This window comes from Hyperolius riggenbachi, chromosome 3, assembly GCF_040937935.1.
Source record: "Hyperolius riggenbachi isolate aHypRig1 chromosome 3, aHypRig1.pri, whole genome shotgun sequence".
Taxonomy (NCBI): Eukaryota; Metazoa; Chordata; class Amphibia; order Anura; family Hyperoliidae; genus Hyperolius; species Hyperolius riggenbachi.
This window is the reverse complement of record NC_090648.1, coordinates 221,849,975-221,869,660: the sequence shown is the minus strand read 5'-3', so window position 1 is coordinate 221,869,660 and position 19,686 is coordinate 221,849,975. Positions and strand designations below refer to the sequence as shown.

Below are 19,686 nucleotides of genomic sequence, written 5' to 3'. Positions count from 1 at the left end.
ATTTGCATAATTTAGCATCAACTCAGAATTATTTTTATCTCATTGACCATCCTTAATGGTCACCTTGAAATTCTTGCTTGAGCTTGGTATTTGCTGTTTTATACATGTGAATTGTAAGTCCTGTAATGAGCAGTTAATAGAATGAATGCAAAATAGATAGATCTTCACCTTTTTCATACAAAGATGCATGCAAAGCACATAAGATAATTTGTGTGATATTGTGGTGGCCTATGGGGAGAAAAGAAGCATTCATTAATATACACCGATCAGCAACAATATTATTGTATAATGGCATGAACATTGATTAGCTCACTGTAATGGCATCTACCAATTGGCATGGGATAGAATACCCAGCAAGTGAATAGTCTGTTGTTGAACATATGCCTCAATTCACTAAGCTTTATTGAACACTTTGTCAAACGTTTGGTAATTTATCTCATGAGTAAAATCTAATTTTGGATTCACTAAGATGTTGTTGTTGTTATTTAGTATTTATATAGCGCTGACATCTTCTGCAGCGCTGTACAGATTATATATAGTCTTGTCACTAACTGTCCCTCGGAGGAGCTCACAATCTAGTCCCTACTATAGTTATTATGTCTATATCGTGTAGTGTATGTATCGAAGTCTAGGGACAAATTAGGAGGAAGCCAATTAACTTATCTGTATGTTTTTGGGATGTGGGAGGAAACTGGAGTGCCCGGAGGAAACCCACGCAGACATGGGGAGAACATACAAACTCCTTGCAGATGTTGACCTGGCTGGGATTCGAACCGGGGACCCAGCGCTGCAAGGCGAGAGCCCTAACCACTATAACACCGTGCTGCCCGTTATAGATTTATTGAACGTTTCATTAATAAAACATTTGATAAATATATAACACCTTAGTGAATTCAAAATTAGATTTTACCCATGAGATAAATTATCAAATGTTCGATAAAGTGTTTGAAAAAGCTTAGTGAATTGAGGCCATAATGTGGTGATGCAGGAAAAATTGTAAAGTGTAAGGATCTGAGTGATTTTGACAAGGACCAAATTGTGAGATAGGTAGACTGGATCAGAGCATCTTTAAAGCAGTAGATTGTGTGGAGTCTTCCAAAATGCAGATAGCACTAAAATGGTCAGTGGAATGCAGGTTTATGCTAATTCTGCAAATTTATACCACCTGAAAATAGAATAATCAAAATCCACCTTGCTGGGATTAGATTGGTCCATTTTCAACCTGACGAGTTGAAACCCATAGCACTAATCAAAAAAATAAATACTGGGATCATTAATGGGATCAAGTATTCACGTATGCAAATAAGATGTGCTCTAAAACAGTTAATAAAGAGGTTATGCTGTTTAACTATTCTGGGGATGAGGATTATAAATGTAATCCCTCAGCGCTCTTTCATATTACTTTGGCGATGGCTAGACGTGTTATTTTTCAATTGTGGATATCTCCAGGACAACCTTCCTTATCCATGCTATGGAAAGAAATGCTGTCCAAGTTTACTTTGGAAAAGTTGCATGTGTATCAGGGTGTGGAGAAAAGATCTAAAGGCTTCTTTAAAGTTGGAGAAAATATATTGTGGACACTTTTAACCCTGACAAAATTAATGAGCTGATGGGGCACTTTGTGTTGACCACCTCTAAATGTTTGGAGGATGTTAGTGATTCTTTGGGTGTGTTAAAACATACAGCCTGAGGGAGAAATTGGGATGTGCAAAAATGATATAGATATGGTATCTAACGTTCTGGGTTCAATTCTGTTTTGTAAAGTTACACCAACACCGAGCGAGTGGGAAGGGAGTTGGGTTTTGGGTTAGGGAGGGCTGGTTTGTAGGGTTTTGGGTTCCAAATAAGAAATGCTAAGTATGCACTGCTCACCATTATAATGTTGTTGTTTTTTTGTTTTGTTTTTTTGTGTGTTAAAGACCATATATCTGTGTGCACCTATGGCGACTTTACATGTTGATACCAGTGGGTGTAAACAAAATTTGACAATAAAATTTTATATTAAAAAAAACAAAAAACATGCTGGCCATGAGAAATAGAGTTTAGTACAGTGGTTACATGAGTGTCAAAGCTGAGCATGAAGCAATAGAAGAAGTGGTCTGGTCTGATAAATCACAATTTTCTTTGGATTATGTGGATGTTACTTTGAAATGCAGTGGATGGGGTGTCGGGAGACACCCTGGAAAGAAGACAAAACTAAAATCGGGAGCCCAAATGATGCAGTATGTTAGTAACACTGAAAACAATATAATGATAAACACTACTCACAAAGGTGGGTTGCTGGGGGCAACCGACCACAGGAAGCAGGTGGAGATAATGAACCAGTCTCCACTCGGGGTGTCCCAGACTGGGACTGGTAGTGGTCGCTTCTTTTTTTTTTAAGACAATAACTGCTTCAAATCTGGTCCATTTTTGAACCCCAAAAACAGGTGTGTGTGTGTGGGGGGGGGGGGGGTGACTTTACCCTCATTGTTACTTTGAAATATACCACCTTCCTAAAGATTGTTGCACCTCTTCATGGCAATTGCACTTTCCTGAGGGCAGAGGGCTTCAAGGATGTGCTCTAATATAATATTATACACATGCACACAATTAGTAATGATAGGGCTATTGCTGATTGAATAGGGACATGGCTATAACGTCAAACCTGTTCTGGTACTTTTTATAAGTATGTATACATGATTTAGTCAGTGTTTGCCCATTGAAATATCTTTCCTCTCCCTGATTTACATTCTGACATTTATCACATGGTGAAATTTTTACTGCTGGCAAGTGATGTCAGTGGAAGGAGATGCTGCTTGCTTTATTGGCAGTTGGAAACAGCTCTAAATAGCTATTTCCCACAATGCAATAGGGTTCACCGACAGGAAACTTTCAGGACCATGGTCCTGACATCGCACTGTGGGAAGGGTTTCACCACAATATTAGCCATACAGCACCCCCCCCCCCTCCCCCCCAATGATCCGTTTGAGAAAAGGAAAAGATTTTTCATGGGGAGAAGGGGTATCTGCTACTGATTGGGATGGAATTCAATTCTTGGTTACGGTTACTCTTTAAGGGTGTCGGTACTGAAGTGGTTAAACCAGGCTTTCTCAACCAGGGTTCCCTAGAGCCCCAGGGTTCCTTGAGAACTCTGCAGGGGTTCCTTGGCATTTTCCCGCATCATAGGGGAAGTATAATAGAGCACATTATAATAGGGGGGTAGTGTAAAAAGCACTAAATTGGAGGTCAGAATAAAAATGAGCACATTAACCACTTGAGGACCTAGGGCTTTCTACCCCTTAAGGACCAGGCACTTTTTTTCCATTCAGACCACTGCAGCTTTCACGGTTTATTGCTCGCTCATACAACCTACCCCCTAAATGAATTTTGGCTCCTTTTCTTGTCACTAATAAAGCTTTCTTTTGGTGCTATTTGATTGCTCCTGCGATTTTTACTTTTTATTATATTCATCAAAAAAGACATGAATTTTGGCAAAAAAATGATTTTTTTAACTTTCTGTGCTGACATTTTTCAAATAAAGTAAAATTTCTGTATACATGCAGCGCGAAAAATGTGGACAAACATGTTTTTGATTAAAAAAAAACCCATTCAGTGTATATTTATTGGTTTGGGTAAAAGTTATAGCGTTTACAAACTATGGTGCAAAAAGTGAATTTTCCCGTTTTCAAGCATCTATGACTTTTCTGACCACCTGACCTGTTTCATGAGGGGCTAGAATTCCAGGATAGTATAAATACCCCCAAATGACCCCATTTTGGAAAGAAGACATCCCAAAGTATTCACTGAGAGGCATGGTGAGTTCATAGAAGATATTAATTTTTGTCACAAGTAAGCGGAAAATGACACTTTGTGACAGAAAAACAAAAAAAAAGGTTTCCATTTCTTCTAACTTGCGACAAAAAAAAAATGAAATCGGCCACGGACTCACCATGCCCCTCTCTGAATACCTTGAAGTGTCTACTTTCCAAAATGGGGTCACTTGTGGGGTTCCTATACTGCCCTGGCATTTTAGGGGCCCTAAACCGTGAGGAGTAGTCTAGAAAACAAATGCCTCAAAATGACCTGTGATTAGGACGTTGGGCCCCTTAGCGCACCTAGGCTGCAAAAAAGTGTCACATGTGGTATCGCCGTACTCAGGAGAAGTAGTATGATGTGTTTTGGGGTGTATTTTTACACATACCCATGCTGGGTGGGAGAAATAACTCTGTAAATGACAATCTTTTGATTTTTTTTTTACACACAATTGTCCATTTACAGAGAGATTTCTCCCACCAGCATGGGTATGTGTAAAAATACACCCCAAAACACATTATACTACTTCTCCTGAGTACGGCGATACCACATGTGACACTTTTTTGCAGCCTAGGTGCGCTAAGGGGCCCAACGTCCTAATCACAGGTCATTTTGAGGCATTTGTTTTCTAGACTACTCCTCACGGTTTAGGGCCCCTAAAATGCCAGGGCAGTATAGGAACCCCACAAGTGACCCCATTTTAGAAAGAAGACACCCCAAGGTATTCCGTTAGGTGTATGGCGAGTTCATAGAAGATTTTATTTTTTGTCACAAGTTAGTGAAAAATGATACTTTGTGAAAAAAAAACAAAAATCAATTTCCGCTAACTTTTGACAAAAAATAAAATCTTCTATGAACTCGTCATACACCTAACAGAATACATTGGGGTGTCTTTTTTTCTAAAATGGGGTCAGTTTGTGGGGTTCCTATACCGCCCTGGCATTTTACGGGCCCAAAACCGTGAGTAGTCTGGAAACCAAATGTCTCAAAATGACTGTTCAGGGGTATAAGCATCTGAAAATTGTGATGACAGGTGGTCTATGAGGGGGCGAATTTTGTGGAACCGGTCATAAGCAGGGTGGCCTTTTAGATGACAGGTTGTATTGGGCCTGATCTGATGGATAGGAGTGCTAGGGGGTGACAGGAGGTGATTGATGGGTGTCTCAGGGGGTGGTTAGAGGGGAAAATAGATGCAATCAATGCACTGGGGAGGTGATCGGAAGGGGGTCTGAGGGGGATCTGAGGGTTTGGCCGAGTGATCAGGAGCCCACACGGGGCAAATTTAGGACCTGATCTGATGGGTAGGTGTGCTAGGGGGGTGACAGGAGGTGATTGATGGCTGTCTCAAGGTGTGATTAGAGGGGGGAATAGATGCAAGCAATGCACTGGCGAGGTGATTAGGGCTGGGGTCTGAGGGCGTTCTGAGGGTATGGGCGGGTGATTGAGTGCCCTAGGGGCAGATAGGGGTCTAATCTGATGGGTAGCAGTGACAGGGGGTGATTGATGGGTAATTAGTGGGTGTTTGGAGGAGAGAACAGATGTAAACACTCCACTTGGGAGGTGATCTGATGTCGGATCTGCGGGCGATCTATTGGTGTGGGTGGGTGATCAGATTGCCCGCAAGGGGCAGGTTAGGGGCTGATTGATGGGTGGCAGTGACGGGGTGATTGATGGGTGATTGACAGGTGATCGACAGGTGATCAGGTGGGATAGATGCATACAGTACACAGGGGGGGTCTGGGGAGAATCTGAGGGGTGGGGGGGTAATCAGGAGGGGGCAGGGGGGGGGTAAAAAAAAATAGCATTGACAGATAGTGACAGGGAGTGATTGATGGGTGATTAGGGGGGTGATTGGGTGCAAACAGGGGTCTGGGGGTGGGCAGGGGGGGTCTGAGGGGTGCTGTGGGCGACCTGGGGCAGGGGGGGGAGAAATCAGTGTGCTTGGGTGCGACATAGGGTGGCTGCAGCCTGCCCTGGTGGTCCCTCGGACACTGGGACCACCAGGGCAGGAGGCAGCCTGTATAATACACTTTGTAAACATTACAAAGTGTATCATACACTTTGTATGCGGCGATCGTCGGGTTAACATCCCGCCGGCGCTTCCATATGGCCGGCGGGATGTTGCGGTGGGTGAGCGGAGACAGGCGCCGGCGGAGGATCGCGTCACGGATGACGCGAACGTTCCGCCCATGCCCCTACAAGGACCGCCGCCATTTGTCAATACGGCGATCCTTGCGGGGTCCACTTCCCGGCCGCCAATTGTCAATATGGCGGTCGGGAAGTGGTTGTAAAAAAAAAAAAAAAAAAAAAAAAGCACTAGGATAAGGAGACAGTATAATAAGTGGAGGTGTAATAGGGGGGAGTGAAATAAACCTCCTCATCTACTTTCAAAAACCATGCCTCCAGCAAAATAAATGCAGGGGTTTCTCGAGGTCAAACAGATTGTTTGCAGGGGTTCCTTGAGATCCAAAAGTTATTTCCTGGGTTCCTCCAGTGTAAATAGGTTGAGAAAGGCTGGGTTAAACTGTAATTATTTATTTTTTTAGTGAATGCATTGTAATTGCATAGAGTACGCTTTTTTTTATTGTAAAATTTCTACTGCCATTTGGGTCTACAGGGTTATGTTAGAGGATTGAACTCCATCCCATTCAGTAGATTATAACCCCTTTACCATGATAAAACTTTGCCTTTTCTCAAATAGATTATCCGGGGGGTGTGGGGGGGGGGGGGGGTCTGTGTGGCTGATATTGTGGTGAAACTGTTCCCACAATGTGATGTCATAACCATGGTCATGTCAATATCCTTCCTGTGAACCTTGTTGCATTGTGGGAAATAGTATAACGGCTGTTTCTAACTGCCAAGAAACAACTACCCCCCTTTGTGCATATGAATATCTATAACAAAACAACCTTTTATCCTATCAGATTGTTAGTGGGTGTGGTTATAGATAAACGTAGTTGGTGCTGTCTAGTTGTTGTTTTTTTATGTCTGCTAGTAGTAAAGAAGGCTCATGGGGGATCAAACAGAATGAAGGAATTACATGGCGATTTATCAATAATTTCTCTCTTTTACAGTATTAACTTCTCACTTTGCAGTGTATTCATTTTTTTCCCCTACTACTATTTTTTGGTAAAGTTCCTCTTTTAACAATTGAATATATTACATAGGAAGCTGCTGACTCCTAAAAGGTTGCATGCTATGTACTGCAGAACAGACCCTATTTGTCGTATGTCGTACAGATCACAGGGACCTTATACACATGCTTTGGCATTGTCCACAGCTTCATAGATAATAGGAAGCATTCCTTGAGGTAGTGGATAAAGTATCCAAACAGACAGTCCCTAGAACTTTCCAATTTTGTATACTTGGGTCGTTCTCTGGCTTGACTATACCCGAGCCAGTACAGATTATGTTCCATGGATTATAAATTCAGGCTAGAAAACTTATTTTATCAATGTGGACTAACCCAGTTCCTCCAACGGTGACTTCTTGGATCGCTCAAATTCATAACAAAAATAAGAAAAATTAATATATATGCATAGAGGGGCCCCATATAAATTTGAAAAAAATCTGGGCAGGTTGCCTTGATACTTCTGGGTTACCAGCAGGGCTGTGGAGTCTGTACAGAAATCCACCAACTCCTACTCCTCAGTTTAGGATTCCTCCAACTCCTGTAATTTGCATATTACAATCTTGTTGATTGAAAGTATCTAACATGAAATGCATCTCTTAACTGCCAACGCTTAGACATTTTTAACTACAAATGAAGTGAGAGGGATATGGAGGCTGCCATATTTATTCCCTTTTAAACAATACCAGTTACCTGGCTAGCTGACTGATCTTCTGCCTCTAATAAAACTAGTCCTTGAACATCTATCAGGCCCTAGGCAATGTAACTGTGGCTACATGTAAGAGTGATGTGCAGGTACTCTGCAGGAGAATGAGGCTATTCTTCCTCTATTACACATTCTTCATGTATAATCTGAACCAGGTTTATGGGTGATAAACAACACCTCTGCGGTCAATGTGCACAACATTCTCAGTGGGTTTCCTGCAGCGCGTCATCACGGCGACCGGCGTGACAGTACTGCGCATGCGCGAAACCGCCGCGCATGCGCAGTACTCTCACGCCGGCCACCGTGATGACGCGCAGCGGCCTGCTTAATGACTAAGAGCGTCCCTGTTCAGGAAGTGGGACCCCGACACCCGGCGCGGGTGTCCCCGGTGCGGTGTGCGGCGGAGGGACCGGGAAAAGAGCCAGGAAGATGCCGAGGGACCTCCCGATCTACGGTGGGCTGGAGAAAGCCCCAGGCGAGTACAGATTTCATTTATTTTTACTCATCAGAGTCCCTTTAAGTTCATTAGGAGTCGGTGCATTTTTTTCCGACTCCGACTCCAGGTACCCAAAAATTACTCCGACTCCACAGCCATGGTTACCAGATCTAGCCCTGGTGCATGATAGATATTCTTAGCCCCTTCATGACTTGGTTTGTAGTGAAACAGGTATATTGTCTCCCCTCTTTCAATGCTAGGATCACCTTTGCTATGCTTTGAAGTAATGTATATATACCGTACCATTTCATCTATGTTGCTGCCTTGCTTGGTCACATGCCTTTGTATTTTTTACTTATATTATCTGCTGCTGCATTGTAAGTTATTTCTGCATTAAATGTTTGTATTATATCTGCTTTTCTTATATTAAAGGCTGATTTAAAAAAAAAAAAAAAAAAAATCCTCTTCAAAGTTTATGTTCTGTAAAGTTTGACTTTAAAATGGGGTTGCAAGGGATGAAAAGTATTGGAAATCCTGCTGAAAAAATACAGAGACAGAGTGGCTAATAGAGCAAATTCTCAGTGTTATACATGTAGAGCATCATCCGTTTCACAGAGACTAGTATTACCCACATTCCCTTTCCTTCTTTATCCCATGTTTTATACAGTAAATATGATATCTATGGGTTCCAAATCCTTCCTGAGGATGACGATGAGGAGCGATTGGTAGCCAAAGTTCGGGCTCTGGATCTGAAGTCTTTGTCTCTCTCCGATAACCAGGAGATGTCAACTGTGGTGAAATGGGAAAACTATTTTGCTAGTACAGTAAACCGAGAGATGGTCCGTTCTCCAGAACTCAAAAACTTGGTCAGAAGTGGGATACCCCACCAACACCGCTCAAAAATGTGGAAATTGTTCGTAAACCAGCACATCAAGAAAATAAAGGATGAGATTCCTGCTGATTATTTTGCGAATCATCTTCGCAATGCATTGGAGAAGCAAAACCCAGCCTCTAAACAGATAGAACTGGATCTTATGAGGACATTGCCTAACAACAAGCACTACACATGTTCCACCTCTGAAGGTATACAGAAGCTGCGCAATGTCCTGCTAGCCTATTCCTGGAGAAATCCTGATATTGGATACTGCCAAGGACTGAACAGGTGAGGAAGGCTAAATAGTGCTTTGTGCTCCTACACATACTTGCATGTAGAAGACACAACAGCAAATGCCACGTCTGACAATGCACACTCCAAAACTTCCTGAAATTGAAAAGGTTACCTCATAGAGGTGTTATTTTAGTCACATGCACATTTCATTTATATGTGCTATATTTCAGGAGAATACAGACAAGCCATGAATTCATCACATTCAGCCACTGCAAGAAACTAACTACATAAAGAGACATTTCACTTTTGATACATTTCTATAAACCTATATCCATGCTATACTAGTTTTTTGTAATAGGTTTTCAAAATTATATTCTAGTCTCAGTTCCACAAGCGCTATGCCTTTCCTATATTAAAGAGTAACTGTTAGCCCCAAAAATCAAATTTAAATCTCTATTGCAATGTTTTAATTACCTTGTAAGGGAGCCAAAAAGGCAATGCAGAAGTTAAAAAGCAATCTAACTTTTTACTGTGTAGCCTTTTCCCCAAGCTCCTAAGGAGGACGCAAAGCCGCATAACAGATACTGTAGAGCATGCAGAGCATGCCCATGTCTGCCCGACCCCCCCCCCCCCCTCTCCCCCCCAGGACCAGGTGCCGATGTCTGCCCGACCCCCTCTTCCCCCCCCCCCCCCCCAGGACCAGGTGACGATGTCTGTCCGCTCAAACCCCCAACCCGCCCCCCCCAAGAGCCGATGTCTGTCCGACCCCCCCCCCCCCCCCCCCCCCAGGACCAGGTGCCGATATCTTCTCACCCCAACAGCTGACACGGAGAGAGAGCGGGAGCGGAGTACATCTACACATTTCCAGCGCCGCCACCGCAGAGCAGCCGCCGCCGAGTCACATGTGAGAGAATCATGAGCAGGAGAGAGATGCACAGCGGCGGCTGCTCTGCGGTGGCGGCGCTGGAAGTGTGTAGATGTACTCCGCTCCCGCTCTCTCTCCGTGTCAGCTGTTGGGGTGAGAAAATATCGGCACCTGGTCCTGGGGGTCGGACAGACATTGGCTCTTGGGGGGGAGGGGGGGCGGGAGCGGACAGACATCGGCACCTGGTCCTGGGGGGGAGAGGGGGGTCGGGCAGACATGGGCATGCTCTGCAGTATCTGTTATGCGGCTTTGCGTCCTCCTTAGGAGCTTGGGGAAAAGGCTACACAGTAAAAAAAATTAGATTGCTTTTTAACTTCTGCATTGCCTTTTTGGCTCCCTTACAAAGTAATTAAAACATTGCAATAGAGATTTAAATTTGATTTTTGGGGCTAACAGTTACTCTTTAACTATAAGACATACAGATTACAGACCCTTGTTACTTAATTTAAATATTGGCATTAATATGGTTATGGTAGCTGGTAGATTCAGCACATGTTATTGTGGTGCTGCCACAGAGCCAATGCGTTTCAACAGCTCAGCAGCACTAGTTATAGAATTTAGGTGTAGGGCTCCAGTCAGTAGTTGGATGTCTGCTTTAAGGGGCCCATACACTCAGCCGATTTTTGGCCGATCGGTCGATCAAAATCGATCAATTGGTCGATTGCACCAAATCTATTTGCGGCCGATTTCGATTGATTTCGATCGATTTCAATCGATCTGGCAGGCTGGAAAATCTAGGTCGATCTGTTGAGATTGCTTATCATTTTGCATTGAACCTAATGGAAATCTGATGGCAAAAAAATGCCATCAAATCGATTTTCAATAGATTTCAAACTGAAATCTGTTGGAAATCTGTTCCTAGTAAAGAATGTTCCTAAACACATCAGATTAGAAATCTATCTGATGATCTATCTGCTGCTAATCTAACGAGTGTATGGCCACCTTTAGTCTAATTGGGAACTGATGCTTGACTCTTATATAACACCAATGCTCAAATCCTACTCTGTAGCAAATATCAGACTCAACTGTCTTCCCCAGTACTTGGATTGGACACTGGAGATTAAGATGTTAGACGGTGAGTATCCATTAAGGCTAGGTTTTTTTTTTTTTAAGAGGTTTTGTGTATTGCCTAGTACACGCCATACAATTTTTTTCTGTAAGATTTTCTGTTAGATTTACTTGCCAGATAGATAATTTCCAACATGTTGGTAATTATCTATCTAACCATCTATCTGCCTAGCAATTAAGCATTGTTCTACTCAGCAGGAGATAACCAGAAGACAATGCACCAGAGAAAATACCAGAAAATAATCTAATTACAGAAAATATTCTAAGTACAGAAAAATTTAACAGAAAATTGTATGTGCACTAGGCATTAGATGGAGAGGAGATTATCTTTGTTTGCTAGATATCAATTGAAACACAACTGATTCTAAACACAACACATTTTTTATACCTTTATATATTAAATCTTAATGTTTAATTATTTGTTAAAACAGCCTGAAAATGTAGAACGCATGCTTAATAAATCGCGGGAGGGAGGGTACAGTTTTATACCCTGTGTAAGGAGCTGTTGCTAATCTGACACACCAGGGTCTTCCCCCTCGCCCAGATTAGAATAATGCTTATGCATATAAACGCATCACCCCACCACAACTCAACATGTTTCACCCCGTGTAGATAGAGGCTTTGTTAGGGGTACATATAACAAAGTGCATAGGTGTTCAACGTGCTATACAAAACAATGCAATCTCATTCATGAAAACAAAAAAAATATTGCATCATAGCCTTACAGTTATATAGACAGGCTTAGGTTTAGGCATCAGTAAGGGGTATATCTTTCTGGGAAGGCTTGTGTTAGGCACCAGAGACGAGAAAGAGATTGCGTTGGGATGATCAATGGATGTAGAAGATGTGCCGAAAGACTAAATAAAGTTCCATTATAAACCCAGAAAAGATCACTGTAAAGGCAGTTCACAAATATTCTGCCTAACCTAATAGCACTGGAATAATGTGTGTGCCTCCTATTTATCAGTTCCTTTTACAATTAGATTACTGCATTGTGTTTTATTGTGGGTTTATAGCAATTGTACAATTCCAGGTTTCATTCTTTTTGTGAGCATCTTGCTTATGTAATGGTTTATGCTTTTGTGTTCAAGGCTGGCTGCAATAGCACTTCTTTACCTTGACCAAGAAGATGCATTTTGGTGCCTGGTTACCATTGTAGAGGTGTTCATGCCACGGGATTACTACACCAAAACTCTCCTGGGCTCCCAGGTAACCAAAGCTTTTTGTTTCCCCAAAATATGTATTATTTTATGCATTTATAAAAAAAGACTAATGTACAGGGAGAGTCCCAGTATTTACAGATGTGGACAACATTTTTTGGGTCTGCAGTTCATTTGAAACGTGTTTTTGTGCATTCTGCAAAGTTATTAAATGATGAGCAGTTGTCCCATAAATAAATATAAAAATGCGCTGCCTCACAGTCCTCACAAAAACAGCTTAGTGATTGTGCTTTGTAGTGTGTACTAGGCCTCAGTGTGGTTGCCCCGAGAGCTAACAAAATAGTCCTATTTTTTCCCATGCATTATTCATTTGTGTTATTTTAAATATTCTGTTGAATCAAAAGGCAAAATCTTTTTTTTTTTTTTGGTGTTACATGCAGAGCAAAGAACGGTGGGTGTTAAATTTTTTATTTTTTTTCAATTTCAAGATTTGGAGAAAGTTGCGAGTTATTTTAGTGTGAAGTATCCGCAAATGTGTCCATGTCTTTATCTGTCATGTTGAATGACCGGTAATAAATTTAGTTCTATAGTTCCTTCTTCTGCAATCACTCATATATCACAAACCTATCTAATATCCTTGACCCCATGGAACCCAGCCATGTCTTTGACATGTTGTGAAACGTGTCCTTGTTTTAATGTATACCAAGAGGGGAAATGAGCAGGACAGGGAAAATGCATTGTTATAGAAATCCATCTAGATTTAACCTTGTCTATTTTGAAGATTTACACTGCACACTTGCTTAATATCTAGTGATGCTAGGTTGTAGAACAGGTAGATCTGTAAGATATTATGATGTTAACCTGTTACCACAAATTGTATAGTGTGTGCTTTGCATTTGTTATTGGATACATTCAGGCGTTTGACATTTGTCACAATAACAAATGTTTCTGTAGCCAATACCTTTGTTGACTAACTGCAGATGGCTTCATTGCAAGTACTCAAAATGCAAAGCTTAGCGGTTTCAAAACTTGCAATAAAACTTAATCGGAAATTCTTCGTTAATGGTACAGTAGAATCCCTTTATAGTAAACTCCAAGGGACCAGGAAAAGTAGTTTACTACATCAGAAGTTTACTATAATAGAATTGGCCATACATTAGTATATTTATACAAATGCATTTTCTGAAACCTGAGGACTGCGTTTACTATATCAGAGTTTACTATATCAGAGTTTACTATAACAAGATTCTACTGAATTATCTACACTAACATTACTGGTATGAGCTACAATAAAATTATTTAATAAGTCTTTAATTTGTCTGATAAGGTTTTTTTAATAGTTACAATATTTGTAGAAGGTTATATGGTATATTATTTTCTATTGTTATCATAAATAGAATATACTGTATTATAATATTTTCTTAGATTAGAATGAAGCATGTGTGATTTAACATCATCATGTTAACAGCCAGAGCCCAGGGCTGTTAATATGTTATGGCCAGAACCCGAAGTCTGGCCACTTCGGGTTCTGGCCGGTCAAAACTAGAAGTGGCCTTCTCACTGCGGCCAATGTGCGAAACGGATGGAATACTGGTGGCTCCTCTCCCCAGTTCTAGCTCCTCTCTCCGCCTCCCTCCTATTGAGTTCTGGCAGCCAGGGACACACGCGTCCCCTTCCCCCCCCAGAGTCGTTCATCACGGCAGGGAATCAGAGCGGGAACACTGCAGACATTGCTTCTGCCAGCACCTGCTCTGCAGGAAATCCCTGCTTTCCTGCCTCAATGAATGATCCAAGAAAGGGGGGTGGGGTGGGAGCGGGGGTGCCAGGGGGGCTGTCGCGTGTCCCCCGCTGACAGAAGCCCAAAACTCAATAGGAGGAGCCAGAGAGGAGCCAGAGGCGGGGGGAGAAGGAGCTGCCAGGATTCAATCCATTTCGCACATTGGCCGCAGTGAGACTGCCACTTCTAGTTTTGACCGGACAGAACTCGAAGTAGCCAGACTTCGGGTTCTGGCCATAACAAATACATTAAACACAAAATCACAAACTTGTCTGAGGTCCCGATATACCAAAGTAACTTCAGTACTCCCAGAGGGTCCCCCTTGCAATTGAATATAATAAAGCAAACCAGCGAACAAGACTGTGACAATTAACAATTGTCTGATAATGAGTGCTATGGAGTTGCCCTACTAAGGGGTTAGGTGGCCATACACGTTAGTTTTTTTTAGTCAATATCTAGTCGATTTGATCAATGACTCGATTCTGCTAGAAATCAATGCCACAAATTATTCTGACCGATTTCTGGCCAAAATTGGTTGGTTAGGTCGATGGCGCAGAATGAAAAATGTAGGTAGATTGGGAGAGCATCACTAGTGGCCTTCAATTTGACAACCGGGGAAGCTACTCTGCCTTGTACACGCTACGGTTCAGGTCTCTTCTCTCCCTGCTAGCTGCTTCTTCCTGTCTTCACTTCCATTTCCCTGGTTGACTGTGTTACGTAATGAAGAGGTCAAATACCAGGGGACTTTAGTAGTCACAGTGTCCATAGTGTATCTCCTCTGTATTACATTACACTTGCACTCTAGGGCTTGGCAGTGAAGGAGAAGCTAGTGGGGAGAGAAAACATCAGGACCGTATGGTGGACAGGTAAGAGTCCGTTACACGTGCTCTGTGCTCTGCTGTATTTGTCTGAAAGTGGATACATAGACTGTTCACATGATGTTTTAGCGTTTGTTTAGGCCTGCTTTAGCGCTTCATCCTAGAGAGCATCCTTCCACTGAGGTCTAGACATGCAACTCCCAACTGTGCTATAAGTATTCCTTCTTCTATGCTCCTGTTTACAGGTGGATCAGAGGGTTTTCAAGGACCTAATGAATGAGAAGCTGCCCCGACTCACTGCTCACTTTGAACAGTACAGTGTGGATTATACATTGATTACATTCAACTGGTTCCTGGTGGTGTTTGTGGATAGCGTGGCCAGTGACATCTTCTTCAGGATTTGGGATACTTTCCTGTATGAGGGGTCAAAGGTAATCAGAACTGTTCATTATGTCTGTGTGATTTGATTGTGTGAGCGACTGGAAATGGAAAGAGAGAATTTCTCTTTACATAGGCATCAGTAAAGGATTTTTTTTTTCAGTTGACAAGAATTTAGGGAAAAAACAGTACAGATTTCTGTTTTGTTTTGTTTGTTGTTGTTTTTTTTTACTTGAGACAGAACAATTATTTAATTAGGGCAAGGGCAATATAGTTTCCGGGTCTTTCTAAGTGGAGATTTGGGTTACTAGTTTACATATTTTCCATGTATTATTGCTATTGATAGTTCTCAAGAGGGCACATGATACAATACCTCTGAGCTACGTATTTGCTAATGCAGCCCGCAGTCACCCCACTGAGTAATAGCAGTTACGTTGGCTAAAATGCCAAATCCTTACTGCAAGTGGTGGATAGAGTTCCCTCTACCAGTTCTGTCTCCTTCCTACTCCTTAACCACTTGCCGACCGCCCACTGTAGATTGGCGGCGGCAAAGTGGCAGCCCCAGGACCACGTAATGCAGAATGGCGTCGGGTCCTGGGTCTCTGTTTTGCTGGGGATCGCGCGCTGGGATGCGCGCGCATCCGCCGGCAATAGGCTCCGCCCACCCGCAACGTCAACCCTCCGGCCAATCGGAAGTGCCGGCGGGTTGTTAACCCGACGATCGCCGCATAGGAAGCGTATAATACGCTTTGTAATGTTTACAAAGTGTATTATACAGGCTGCCTCCTGACCTGGTGGTCCCAGTGTCCAAGGGACCACCAGGGCAGGCTGCAGCCACCCTAGTCTGCACCAAAACACACTGATCTGCCCCCTGATCGCCCACAGCACTCCTCAGACCCCCCACCCTGCCCCCCCAGACCACTGTTTTCACCCAATCACCCCCCTAATCACCCATCAATCACTCCCTGTCACTATCTGTCAACACTATATTTTTTTTTTAGTCCCTAAACTGCCCCCTGGGGACTCCTGATCACCCCCACCCCTCAGATTCTCCCCAGACCCCCCCCCCCGTGTACTGTATGCATCTATCCCCTCTGATCACCCATCAATCACCCCCCGTCACTGCCACCCATCAATCAGCCCCTAACCTGCCCCTTGCGGGCAATCTGATCACCCACCCACACCAGAAGATCGCCCACAGATCTGACGTCAGATCACCTCCCAAGTGAACTGTTCTCTCCTCTAAACACCCACTAATTACCCATCAATCACCCCCTGTCACCACCTGTCACTGCTACCCATCAGATTAGACCCCTATCTGCCCCTAGGACACCCAATCACCCGCCCACACCCTCAGAACGCCCTCAGACCCCACCCCTGATCACCTCGCCAGTGCATTGCTTGCATCTATTCCCCCCACTAATCACACCTTGAGACACCCATTAATCACCTCCTGTCACCCCCTAGCACACCTACCCATCAAATCAGGCCCTAATTTGCCCCGTGTGGGCTCCTGATCACTCGGCCAAACCCTCAGATCCCCCTCAGACCCCCTTCCGATCACCTCCCCAGTGCATTGATTGCATCTATTTTCCCCTCTAACCACCCCCTGAGACACCCATCAATCACTTCCTGTCACCCCCCTAGCACTCCTATCCATCAGATCAGGCCCGATACAACCTGTCATGTAAGAGGCCACCCTGCTTATGACCGATACCACAAAATTCGCCCCCTCATAGACCACCTGCCATCAAAATTTGCAGATGCTTATACCCCTGAACAGTAATTTTGAGACATTTGGTTTCCAGACTACTCGCGGTTTTGGGCCCGTAAAATGCCAGGGCAGTATAGGAACTCCACAAGTGACCCCTTTTTAGAAAAAAAGACACCCCAAGGTATTCTGTTAGTTCATAGAAGATTTTATTTTTTGTCACAAGTTAGCGGAAATTGATTTTTATTGTTTTTTCACAAAGTTTCATTTTTCACTAACTTGTTCTAAAAAATAAGATCTTCTATGAACTCACCATACACCTAACGGAATACCTTGGGGTGTCTTCTTTCTAAAATGGGGTCACTTGTGGCGTTCCTATACTGTCCTGGCATTTTAGGGGCCCTAAACCGTGAGGAGTAGTCTTGAAACCAAATGTCGCAAAATGACCTGTTAAATCCTAAAGGTACTCATTGTACTTTGGGCCCCTTAGCGCAGTTCTCCCACCTAGCATGGGTATGTGTAAAAATACACCCCAAAACACATTATACTACTTCTCCTGAGTACGGCAATACCACATGTGTGGCACTTTTTTGCAGCCTAACTGCACTAAGGGGCCCTAAGTCCAATGAGCACCTTTAGGCTTTACAGGGGTGCTTACAATTTAGCACCCCCCAAAATGCCAGGACAGTAAACACACCCCACAAATGACCCCATTTTGGAAAGTAGACACTTCAAGGTATTCTGAGAGGAGCATAGTGAGTCCGTGGCAGATTTCATTTTTTTTTTTTTTGTCGCAAGTTAGAAGAAATGGAAACTTTTTTTTTTCCTTTTTTTTTTTTTTTGGTCACAAAGTGTCATTTTCCGCTAACTTGTGACAAAAAATAAAATCTTCTATGAACTCGCCATGCTCTCAGTGAATACTTTGGGATGTCTTCTTTCCAAAATGGGGTCATTTGGGGGGGTATTTATACTATCCTGGAATTTTAGCACCTCATGAAACCTGACAGGTGCTCAGAAAAGTCGGAGATGCTTCAAAATGGGAAAATTTACTTTTTGCACCATAGCTTGTAAACGCTATAACTTTTACCCAAACCAATAAATACACACTGAATGTTTTTTTTTTTTTCAAAGACATGTAGCAGAATAACTTTTGCGCTCAAATGTATAGGAAATTTTACTTTATTTGAAAAATGTCAGCACAGAAAGTTAGTAATTTTTTTGACAAAATTCATGTCTTTTTTGATGAATATAATAAAAACTAAAAATCGCAGCAGCAATCAAATAGCACCAAAAGAAAGCTGTATTAGTGACAAGAAAAGGAGGTAAAATTCATTTAGGTGGTAGGTTGTATGACTGAGCAATAAACCGTTAAAGCTGCAGTGGTCTGAATGGAAAAAAGGCTCTGGTCCTTAAAGAAAACCTGAACTGAAAATTAAGTCAAAATAAGCATACACAAGTCATACTTACCTTCCATGTAGTATACTCCTTAGTGTCTTTCTCCTGTCCCGCGTCCTGTTTGTTCACTGTGATCAAGGGAATTTTCCGTCCTCCATTTTGAAAATGGCCATTACCCATAACAGCTTTCTGGTCAGCACACAGTTAAACTGTAACATTGCCCACTTGAGCCATAGGGAAACATGGGCATAACCTGGTACATCAGTTTACCTCTCAGCTATAACTGACAGCAACTGATATTTTATTGACAGCAACTGATATATTTCAGATCTGACAAAATATTGTCAGAACTGGAAGGGATTATTGTCAGAAGAAAATGGTGCGCTTCTGAGAGGAACTGATGGCAAGGTAACTATGTAATGTTCATTTGAAGTTACCTCATGTGTTTATTTTAAATATTTTTACTCAGTACAGGTTCTCTTTAAGGGGTTTTATGACTGCAGTCCTTAAAGAGAAGCTCCAACCTAGAATTGAACTTTATCCCAATCGGTAGCTGAGAAATATAATGATTTTCACAAACAGACCATCAGGGGGCGCTGTATGACTGATTTTGTGCTGAACCCCCTCCCACAAGAAGCTCTGAGTACCGCGGTACTCTTGGCAAACTGCCACAATGTAACAATGTTCACAGACAGGAATTAGCTGTTTACAGCTGTCTCTAACAGCCAAAACAGCTAGGAGCAGCTACATAACCTGCCCACAGTAAAAATGTCACCATGTAATAAATGTCAGAATGTAAATTGGGGAGACTACAGATTTTACAATGAGCAAACACTGACTAAATCATTCATACATAATTATGGTAACAAATGAAGCACTTTTTTTACTACATTATTTTCACTGGAGTTCCTCTTTAAGTGGTTAAAGTAGGAAGAATCCTTTATGGGTAAGGCCCCTTTTACACTTAATCAGTTGCTCTCAGTTATAACTGAAAGAACAACTGATTTTCAAAGTAAGTCCCATGTTTTCCTATGGCACCTTTCACACTCAATGTGTTTTAACTGAAATCTTTTTCACAATGCACTGTTATGGAGAAGAAAAAAACCGCGTACCAACTGATTGTGTAAACAAGGCCTTAATAAAGCGGAATTTAACCCTGCATTTCAACTTTGCTCTAAAACATTATTTACAGCATATTATATGCAAAAATCAATTTTTTTTTTACTAGACCAGCATTGAAAGGGTTAAACACAGAGGTTTTAAGTTCCGTGCAGACGTT

General features: G+C 42.5%; 1 protein-coding gene across 1 annotated transcript in view; it reads left to right on the top strand.

Annotated features, from left to right (window-relative positions):
• Positions 1–19,686, top strand: part of TBC1D2B (TBC1 domain family member 2B) — a 66,601-nt gene that overhangs the window by 40,000 nt on the left and 6,915 nt on the right. Inside the window, exons 7-9 of the mRNA XM_068273610.1 lie at positions 8,664–9,229; positions 12,260–12,377; positions 15,169–15,354. Of these exons, the coding sequence (XP_068129711.1) occupies positions 8,664–9,229; positions 12,260–12,377; positions 15,169–15,354 (870 nt within the window). The remainder of the gene's footprint in view (positions 1–8,663; positions 9,230–12,259; positions 12,378–15,168; positions 15,355–19,686) is intronic.